Source organism: Conger conger, chromosome 10 (assembly GCF_963514075.1).
Source record: "Conger conger chromosome 10, fConCon1.1, whole genome shotgun sequence".
Taxonomy (NCBI): domain Eukaryota; kingdom Metazoa; phylum Chordata; class Actinopteri; order Anguilliformes; family Congridae; genus Conger; species Conger conger.
The window spans coordinates 26,600,668-26,612,018 of record NC_083769.1 but is presented as its reverse complement, the minus strand read 5'-3'; the positions used below and the strand labels follow the sequence as shown (position 1 = coordinate 26,612,018).

Below are 11,351 nucleotides of genomic sequence, written 5' to 3'. Positions count from 1 at the left end.
TGAAATGTCCACTGGGGGTGCTAAAGGGAAGCATAGACTTCCTGTCAGGAGACTGAAGGGAGAACAGGCTTGTTTGCTCAAGAGGGCTTAACTACTCTGCTGATTTAGTTTAGTGGTTAATGCAGTAGCTTCTCCCATCAAAGAGCAACTATCAAGGCAGGAAGCAAAACAGTTGAGAGCTATGCTGCAGATCCCCAAGTTTGGGGTAATCATTTTGGTGAGGATTCTGCATAATTCGACAACATAATTTGCCTCAGGACAGTTTTTTGAGGTTCCATGAATGTGCACATGGTGACTGCATTTCCCAGACAAGTATATCTGACATGAATGACAGTGTGCTGTGAGGCAGTAGTATTAGAATGAAAGAAATTGGCTGATCTGTTTGGTTGTAATGAAACCAAATCTCCACCACACCTACAGCCAATTGTGCATTGACGGTGAAAACAGGGCCCTCAGGCATACTGCTGTGTGATGCATCTTTAAATGAAAGAATAAATTTACAGAGAAACGTAACATATACTTAAGAATGTTGGTTTACTCATAACAGATGAATTTGGTGAGATATTATGTGGGCCTTAGTCATATTTAGTGGGTGTGGTGGCGATTTTCACTTCCCCTGGACTGAGAAAATAGAAACCACGTATTTCATTTGGCAGAATAGAAACAGTAATATAGATCAATGCTTTTTTAATGTTCTATGATGAGTCTTTTCTACAAGTGTAAATCCACTCACCACCACTTTCTAAATCAGCCTGAATAGTTACATTCAACAAATACCTTTAAAAGCAGGAGTTTTGACAGAGGGCAGAACAAATGACATTCTCATCATGCTGTTTAAAGCAATGTTGCCAAAACTTTTAGGCAGTCAAGTCAATGTCAATAATTTCCCAAACCAATTGTCACATTGCATTAATTGTATTGTTTTTATTCAATGTCATAACACCAAACCTGCCAACAATCCCAACTGTAGAAATGCCAGTGTACTAGATAGTGTAGCAACGGAAATAAATCTATTTTTAGCTTCATTTAACAACACAATTGTTTTCATCTGTGATTATTATAATGAGTGGCTTCTCTCATACCAAATTAGCACATTAGCAGTTAGCATTAGAGTCCTTAAGGATGAGATAACACAGGTTATTTTTAGGTCACTGGAGTTAAAATGCTGCTGCTGAAAATGGGGCTTTACTGTCATATGTAAAGATTGATTTGTAATAGTAATTAGTAATATTATCAATGTCTGGCTATATTGTTGAACAATTTATGCTGCCTTTGTGAATAAAACTATCAATTTCTTTCAAAAACATGAATATACCTCAATTGCTTTTCTAAACTTTTGAATGAAAGTCAAAGTTTGTAGCAGTAGTACTAGTAGTAGTTGTTGTAGTATAGAATTCTATGTAATCTTATGTTTATATATATCATTTTTCATGTGTTTTATACACTTCTCACATTTATACCATTGATAGTAATGTTCCTTAATGGCACGTTTTCACACATTCCCTGCGGACTAGCTGCTGCATGTGCAATAACTAATGGGGTTTAAAATAAATTTAAAAAGGAGCATATAGACAAGGCCAATATTGTCTTAAATTTCAGTGTGGCAAGAGAAATTATCTGAAGAGGCTCGTTGCAACTGCATTGTCCTAAAGATGTGTTGTGTGAAGTGCTGTAGACCTTTACAACATGCACAACCAACCTTGTGACTCAATAATGTTCCTATATTTTTAGATGCATAATATATTACATAGTATCTTTAATCTACCAAATCTTTAAACAGACAAGTTAATTGAGAACACATTCTCATTTATATAATGGCCTGACCAGGGGGCCAAATGACAGCAGTCAGATAAAATAGTTACCCAGAAAGACAATGCATAATCCTTTGCCTTGACAGGAAGGCTCATTGCTCCCCTTAATGGGGCAGAACATCTTGATAAATGATTTTCCCTTTATTGGACAAAATGAAAATAACAATCAGGGGATCATAGATGGCACCACAAAATAGACAGATTGCGCCTCTGTTGTGTGCTTACTCTAAAGCTCGGTGGCACACACGTACCATTCATAAGCTATATTTAGGCTTGGGTTTCTACGGGTTATTTTAAAGGATTCCGCAAGATTTCGGCCCCGCAAAATAAAACATTCCACTTGACACACCCGGCAACCAAATGGGAATTTTAACGCAAACCATGATAATGAAATTATAGTTTTGAGATGAGCTGAACAGGACCTGAAAGAAAGGAGAGGCACATGGGGCGGAGTCTTGTGTGACGCCCGCCTCATGTCATCTTGATTCTGCAGCAGAAAAACTTCATGTGCAGACTGCGAGGAGTAGTGGTTGCAATACTCTTACTGTGGCTACTCTCAGACGCTAGCATTTAACGAAATCCAAGCAAATTATAGCTGTTATATAGGATGTATGCAATCGGATCCTTCGCAAAATATTTGTTTTCTTGTATTAAACAAGGATTTTTCTCCGTAGCGTTTGAGGTTTTTGGGTGGCATGCAATCGCAAGATAGGAGGAGCCCTCAGCCCTCGTTTCTTGCAGCACTGAATAGCATTGCTTTGCGCGTAAGCAAGTAGCCTAGAATCCTAACGCAGGTAAGCATAACAATTTATATTCGAAGTTTATTGCACGCACTCACGATTTTCTTTCCTTGTTGTGAAGTGAAAAATGTAATGTTTGTACAGCCTATCAACTGAGAATATAACGTATGATTTAACAGGAATTCCGTGAGATTGGACATCGCACTACGCTCATCTTTTCATACCTCAGGAAACATGTCATCTCAAACTAAATATAAGAAGGACAAGGAGATCATCGGGGAGTACGAGACACAAGTGAAAGGTTTGCAGCGTTTATTTCTGCGGTTTGGGCTATTGTGTAAACGGTTGTAAATCACTTAAGAAATGCAGGGTTAAAACAATCGACTATTGTAGAAACTTCTCATAAACAATTACCTAACGGGTTGCAGCTACTACTCTTGTCTTCGAGGCTGCATTGCAGAGTCGGGATTCCCAAGAAAAAATCACAAGGGGATGTTATATTCTGCAAAAAAGCCAGCTAGCCTACCTCCCAAATTATGGCAGTGCAGGCATGGAAAATATCAGCTAATCTGCTGTGCCCGGTTACTTATCTCAAATTGAGTGGGATGTACTGTCTTGTTAATGCTAGTCTGATTTTGAAACAATTGTTCCAGTAAGCAGTCATACGTTTAGTGTGGTAAACTACTGCCAATCTAGGCAGGGCGACCTTCCATTCAGTTTGAGGATGGTTAATGTCATGAGTGCGTAGCTACTAATGATCTTATGGCCTGTGTTGATTGCAGAAGAGCTGTAGACATTGCAAAGTAAAATGACAGGATTAGATGCAAGATAGAATGAAGAAATATAGCTCACGCTCTAATGCTAAATTGTTTGTTCACATCACCACAATTGCCTACCAAATGCAGTATCTGAAATTGTTATTACAGAGTTATAAAGTTAGAGATACATGTGCGGAGACTACTTTGCCAGCTAAAGTAACGATTTCTATTACTCTGACTCTAGAGGTGCAGTTTCACAAATAGCGTATGTGTATCCTCACAGAATAGCTTTCACTGAATTTAACATGCACGGCTGATGGTTGCAATTTGTCAATTATGCGAGCGTCATGCTGCTCGCGCACGCTTTGTTCAGGGGAACATTCGTAACGCAAGGAAGAGCGTGAGGATATCTCGATGGTGCGGACAGATGGGGTGGACTTGGACTCGCTTCATAGATTCCTTCCAGAAATACGGAACAAATCAGACGTTTACCTCAGAGGCACAGAATTGCATTAGCGGTCTGTTCGTAAACATTACGCTGGATGTAAAACCAACCACAACAATTCCAGCAAAACTGTCACATCTGGACAACAGCTGCAGTCAGTTGAAGTTTTCGATTAGGTTGATGCAACTCGAAAATTGTTTATAAATCAAACATCTGCCAACAAGGTCTCAGCAGAAACATAACACTAGGTCTCTTTCAATGAGAAATCAGAAATACATCTGAAATCAGAAATAACATCCAGTTTTTGGTGTTATTTTGAAATATTTTTTCTAAAGGCATAGGCTATGTATGGTGTGTGTGTGTGTATAGCTACTTTTTGAAATGCAGACAGAGCTCCCATATACATCATGATAAGTTATGATGCATGGGGTCAGTCACGTATATACATGGTATCTCAACAGCCTTTGTCACTGATAGCTTTTGAGGCTAAGCTTTGAACATGTGTTGCCACAGAACTTGATTGAAATTTCATGAACAAGGTGACAGGCTTCCCACAATCTTGACAGCAGATACAAATTCCACTGCATTGCAATGAGCGATCGTTGTTGACAGTGTCCTCAAGAGGCACCAGAAATTGTGTGGCTGAAGGCTTATTGTCTGCAGCTACACATCAGTCCTTTGGGCTGTGAATTGGAAAGTTTAGTAATGGATAGATTATGACCTCCTCCTCCACTCGTGCCAGATATTTAAGAGTCCAATCCTTTAAATGCTGCATTTGTCTGCTTGGTATGTTGCTGTCATAACATCTACTTATAATGTAGTAAAACCTTACTTATTCACATAGCTGATATGAGATGACAATTGAAGTTTAAATTATTTAATGTCTACATGTGGACTCATTTTCACATATTTAAAATGTTGTATGTCACAATCACAGGGTTGGAATTGTTTTCATGCCATTAGTGGCTTCAGTGTTTTCCGGACTTCAGTGTTTTGTTGGTACACTTACCTGGTTAATCTTAGAGTACCATGAGCCTGACCAGGTTGTTCCTCTCATGTGAGGTATGTCTGCTGAATTTCTGGGGACATTCTTTGCAAATAAATCAATGCTTAGTTACTTATTCTGACAAATCATTATCTTATGTTGGTGGGGCTCCTTTTGGAGGCGTTGACAAAAATTAATTGATCTATAACATAACATTTGCTGAAACTTGATGAAACCAGACTTAGAAACCTTTCCAAATGGCAAACAGATGGAGCTTCTGGTTCTGGGAGAAATCGGTAAGCTTTTGAGTCCATGAGTCCACTCTGTGGAAATGTTCCTAAAATTGCTGAAGGATAACTGATGTGTATTAGGATGTGTGATTTGATTGAAGAGAACAACTTAGTCATTCTGGGGTTGTGGAGGAGAGAAAAGCATAGTCATACCAGTTTAGCATACAGCAATGAGCTTGATCCAGACGAAAAGGTAGCTAACTGCTCTTAAAATTATGCCATTTATTGGTCAAAATGTCCACACCAACACAAAGGGTTGATGAATGTTGTTAGAATTAGAGATTTAGGCCAATAGCATATGTACTTTCTCTTGTACATAATGCCCATAGTGTCTGGCATTAGCCTGCCTGTAGGATAAGCAGAACTCACATATGGCTAACATAGTAATATTTTTCTAAAGAAACACTTAGGGGGGGAAAAAGAGGAAGTTGGTTTTATACTTAACTCAGCAGAAGCAGAACTTGCTGGATATTTCTTGCTTATTTTTGAGCATCTGCTCTAAGCAGACAATTTAATTTAGAAAACCTGATGTTGCAAATATATAGATTTACAGACGGAAAGACATAGAATATAAAAAAGCCATATCCCTTGATTATGGTTTTGTACACTCCCATGCAGTCAAGGATTTGAGGTTCAGGACCTTTAAAATCTGTTATTCTTTCTACACCTGACTATGTGCACAGCAGGTCCATCAGGCTGTAAATAAACATGTAAACATATTTATTTATTATTGATTATTATCTGTGTTGTTTATTATATGCATATAATAAACATATTTTTATTAACAGTGCCAATAATTCTGGAGCGGACTGTATTTCATTGATTGAACTCCAGGACAGTACTTAAGAACATGTTTCACAGAGCAGATATTAGGTAATTTAGTGTTAAAATGTTGCAATTGGAAGATGCAATTGGAAATAATGCAAGAATGAACCTGTACTGTGTATTCATAAGCTTGTGTTTTTCAGCAGACAAGTCCTGATCAGTTATGCTCTGATAAAAACCATGATCGCTGAAATTTATTTGTTAAAGGGAGCTGACTTCCCTTTCCCTTGATAATGAAGTCACTGCATTTCATAGAGGCAGTGAAGCAATTCAAGTTCAAAAACAAAGTGCCAGGTACTATGCGTACTTAGCAGGAAAACGGTTGTTAATAATGTAAGCTATCGACATGAATAATATAGGAAAGGAGATGACTGTAAGTGGTAGCGACAAGAACTAAGCAAGGGTTCTTGAAAGGCCGCTGGAAAACTATGAAAGCAATTAACCCTATCAATGTTCCTGAATGGAAAGTTGGATGTAGGTTTCTGTCTGCTTCTTTTGCATATGATTTCATCCAGTATTTCCACACTAATAGCAGTTGAGTCATGTAACTGACTCCTTACAGTCTCAGTGAGTCTCTCCTCTGAACCAAGCTTTACTTAGGTTCATGCTCCTTTGGGGAGCTTGTCCTGTGAGTCTTCCCAAGTCAAGTCAACGTTATCAAACTTCTCTCACATTTATGGTATTATGCGCATAATCAAGTACAGTGACTTGAGAAAGTATTCAGACCCCTTCAGTTTTTTCACACACTATTGTGTTGTAGATGTGATTTGAAATGCCCATCAATCTACAATCAGTAACCCATAATGACACAATGAAAACATTGTTTTATTTATTAAATATCAAAAACTGAAATCTTTCATTCACATAAGTATTCAGACCCTTTGCTGTGGCAATTGTGGTCAATTGTTTCCTGTTTGTTATCCTTTAATTATCCTTCCAGATGTCTAAAATGTGATTGGAGTCCACCTTTGGCAAACTTAATTGATTGGACATAGTTTAGAAAGGCACACACCCACAATTCACACTGCATGTCGGGACAAAAACCAAGCCATGAAGTCCATGGAACTCTCTATTACATTATTGGCATTTGGCAGACGCTCTTATCCAGAGCGACGTACAGTTGATTAGACTAAGCAGGAGACAATCCTCCCCTGGAGCAATGCAGGGTTAAGGGCCTTGCTCAAGGGCCCAACGGCTGTGGGGATCTTATTGTGGCTACACCGGGATTTGAACCCCTGACCTTGCATGTCCCAGTCATTTACCTTAACCACTACGCTACAGGCCGCCCCTCTATATACCTCTACAGTAAAGTTGTGGTGAGGCATAGATCAGGGCAAGGATATGAAACTGTTTCTAAAGCTTTGAGTGTTTCCAAGCCTCAATAATTGTGAAATGGAAGAAGTTTGGAACCGCCAGAGAATTGGCTGTCCGGCCAAACTGAGTAACCGAGCAAGAAGGGCCTTGGTCAGGGAGAACCCAATGGTCACTAACAGAGCTTCAGAAGTCCTCTGTAGAGACAACTACTGTATCTCAGCAGCACTCCATCAGTCAGGCCTTTATAATAGAGTGGCTAAACAAATGCAAAAGGCATATGATGGCACGCTTGGAGTTCTGCCTGAATGGGCAGAACTCAAAGCACTATGTCTGGCGAACACCAGGCACTGCTCATCACCTGGCTAATACTATCCTTACGATGAGGCATAGTGGTGGCAGCATCATGTTCCGGGGGTGCTTCTCAGCTGCAGGGACAGGGAGAGGTCAGAATTGAGAGAATGATAAGTACAGCCAAATACAGAGAGGTCCATGAATAAAACCTGCCCCAGAGTGCATGTGACCTCAAACACGGGGGCGACGGTTCATCTTTCAGCGCGACAATGACCCAAGCATACAGCCAAGACAATGCTGGCCTTGAGTGGCCCAGCCAAAGCCCAGAATTAGTTGGATGCAAAAATTTGGGCACCCCTGGTCAAAAAACCTTTTACGATTAATATATTGGTGAACACAAGCAAACCTGACCTCTCAATGGTACAATGTTAAACATGATGCATTTGTTCAAATTTTAAAGGAGGATTATTTGGTTTTTTTAGGCATGTTTGAGATCTCTCCACAGATTTTCAATAATATTTAAGTCTGGGGACTGTGGTGGCCATTGCAAAACCTTCATCTTTCATTCCTAGAGGTAATTCATGGTTCATTTTGAGGTATGCTTTGGATCATTGCCTTGAATACCCAACGTCTCTTCAACTTCAATGTCTGGACTGACCTTTGAACATTAGCCTCTAGAATGTCTTGATATTTAGTGCAATCCATTCTTCCTTCACTTTAGGCTAGTATTAGAGGTTAAGATTCTCATTTTCACCCCTGTCTGTTTGTTCTCACCTTCTACTGTTTGCCGAAATTTGATGCGGCACGTCACGGAGACCGGCAATTTCGGCAATCGTGTTTGTTTACGCAGTTCCTTCAGCTCTTTTATCGTTAGTAGAGCTGGAGGCTGACTTTACTTTGTTTATGTCTTGTTCACTATTTTCTGTTATTTGCAAAGCCAGGTATACCGTACACCGTTGGGTACCTACTCCCTTCTTGCCTAGTTTTGATAGCTTTTTCTCTGCTGATAGAGCTAGAAGCTGAGTATGCTTTGTGTATTTACAAAGATGGACTGCATTCCCTTCTCCTGAAAGCAACCCAGGAACATCGCTCAGGCTTGGACTAGAATTGGAGGTTAAGATTCCATTTCACCCCTGTCTGTTTCTGTTCCCGTCCTGTGCTGTGTTCAGTTCTCTGTGGTGTGCTGCGCCTACTTTTGGCAGACGCCTTCTGTATGTATTTCCTTCTCGCCACATGTTATCAGTGTTAGGAGGGCTTTTGGCTGAGTTTGCTTTGTTTATTCCCTTCATCACTATTTTCCTTACTCACAAAGTTGGGGATTCGGATATCAGAGGATTGCCTTTCTTTCTACGGAAAGCAATGTATGAACGCCCCTCAGCTTTGGACTAGAATTAGAGGTTAAGATTTCCATGTCACCCCTGTCTGTTTCTGTTCTCATCCTGTGCTGTGTCTTAGTCTCCGTGGTGTACTCATTTGTGTACCTATTACCTTCTAGCATGATAGCTCTTTCACTGCTAGTAGAACTAGAGGCTGAGTTTGCCTTGTGTACGTCTTTCGTCATTTTTGCCACGTTCACCAAGCTAGGTAGAAGTGAGCCGGAGGACTGCTTTCCTTTCTATCAAAAGGAACGCAGGAACTTCCCTTGGCCCTGGGCTAGAATCAGGGGCTAGGATGTCCTTGTTAACTCTATCTTTTTGTCCTTGTTGTCTGCTGTTTTCTGTTCTCTGTGATGGGCTGGGCTGGATTTAGGCAGCTGCGTTGTCTACCTGTTTGGGTCTTGTTTGCGCTCTCCTGGGATTACTGGAGGAGCGAGAGGCTGAGTGTTGATTTGGTGATCTCACTCACTCTGTTTCTGTTAAGATTTCTCGCCTTCTTTTTGCCGGGTCCTAACCTCACTCCCCCACAGTACACAAAAGCCTCCAAAAGAATTGGATGAACTGCCCAAATCCAATGTGCAATGTTTGTCGAGACTTATCCAAGAAGACTTGAAGCTGGTATTGCTGCCAAAGGGGCTTCTATAAAATACTGAATTAAGGGTGAGATTTCAGTTTTTGATTTTGAATTAATTAGCAAAAATGTCTAAACATGCTTTCACTTTGTCATGATGTGTTATTGAGTATAGATTCATGGGAAGCAATGGCAATTGTATCCTTTTTTAACACTCCTTGTGCATATCAACATCTTTTAGCCATGACTACATTGACGACATACTGTAATGCATCTCACACCTCTTTGCTTTATTATACCAGTAGTTGGGTTATTGTGATTTTCGATATGTTCAACAAGAAAACTTAACTTTTACATTTCTTTTACTTTATTCAACTTTTCAGGCAACACCATCCTCATATCAGGCAACTCTCCATGACCCACAGTTTGGGAATTCGTCCCTTAAACAATCTTTGTGTATGCTGTTGTTCCTTGACCTTAGAGATGCAGACATCTTAGTGATATAATTTCTATTTCCCCTTCCACGCAGAGCTTTTACAGCTGACACAGGTAAATCTGGCAGATGACGATTCACATAATTGCATTTTTGATCAGTCTGAACACGTCTGTGCTCTCTGCCACCAGCTGCCTGTCTGATATTGCTGCTCCACAGACAATAAGCATTTTTGTTTCATGAACCCACAGCTAGTATGCCTGCATCATTGCATTTCTGCCCTGGTAGTGCTGTTACATTACTTCTTACACTTCTGCTTTCTGAATTGTAGCTAATTTATTTCTGGTGCTTGTAAGGGTTTAACAGTAAAGTATTGTAAGCCTTTTGTATGGTATTTCTTCCCTGGCACACCTAGGCAAAATTTATATTCAAAATAATTGTGACAGGTGAAGCTGGTGGAATGCTTCTTTTCTCTTTAAAAGGGCACTCTCTTGAACTTTTAGCCTAAATCAGAAAGCATAACCAAGAAATTTGTCAAGGAAACCAAAGTAGTCCTATTAAAAAACACGTTGCAGTCGAATACCACTTTGCTTTGGCAATACTTGCCTTCATCAGGGTGTCAGGAAGTTCAGTACAGAAGCACAATAATTAGCCTATTATTTCTTGACTGTCAATTTCTTTTTTTTAATGATTTGTGCTTTTTTATTGTAATGAATTACTATATAAGACATTCATCCTGTTATCATTCTGTTGTTGCTGCCAACGTTGGCGGTTTTAAGAAAAGTCATATTACGATTTTTTATTTAAGCAATTAAGTCAAATTACCCCATCAAAATTATGCCATGGCACATTCAATCTGTTTTAATGCTGTTTATGCACACTGATCCTTGATTATCAGCCTTTAACAGCTCCCATAAGCACAAAAAATGAGGTAGTCATTTTACTTCTCCATTATGTTCTGATCTCAGGTGCAACAGTGTGATCGCTTATTTTTCTCCTCTTTTATTTCTCCTAACCCAGCAGTTGATCGATGTCTGCCATTTTTAAGGACATTCCAACCTGTTAAATAGAAGCTGGAAATGGAAGTGAAGAACTCCTAAACTTTCCTTTCTCGTGAGGCAACACGAGCACATCCTTTGCAGAAGTATTTTTTCCTAAAGCCTGATGTTTCAATGATCGACCAGTAGATCCACACATCTGTAACTGATGTGACTTCAAACTGACGGTTGGGGAACCATTCGAATCCTGTGATTTCCCCCAAACTATAAATGTAGGTCAGTATTTCATGATTGAATGCCAGAGAACACACCACGTCCCTGCCTGGAGTGTACATAATGAGAATTTAATGAAAGTGCAAGTGCTTCAGTGTTCTAATACCACAGGGTTTCACACAAACTGAAATTTATTTTATCATGGTATCACATGAATGGCAATTTACACTTGCTCGTAGTGTTTCCTTACACAAGTGTGAGCTGTGGAGAATTCTAAGTGGTGTACAGGAATGGATCACAT

General features: G+C 39.7%; 1 protein-coding gene across 3 annotated transcripts in view; it reads left to right on the top strand.

Moving 5' to 3' along the window:
- Positions 1-2,324: 2,324 nt before the first annotated feature.
- Positions 2,325-11,351, top strand: part of LOC133138366 (SLIT-ROBO Rho GTPase-activating protein 3-like) — a 67,523-nt gene continuing 58,496 nt past the window's right edge. For all 3 annotated transcript variants that reach the window (XM_061257024.1, XM_061257023.1, XM_061257022.1), the window contains exons 1-2: positions 2,325-2,605; positions 2,731-2,852. In XM_061257024.1, coding sequence (XP_061113008.1) covers positions 2,786-2,852 — 67 coding nt within the window. In that variant the 5' untranslated portion in view covers positions 2,325-2,605; positions 2,731-2,785. The remainder of the gene's footprint in view (positions 2,606-2,730; positions 2,853-11,351) is intronic.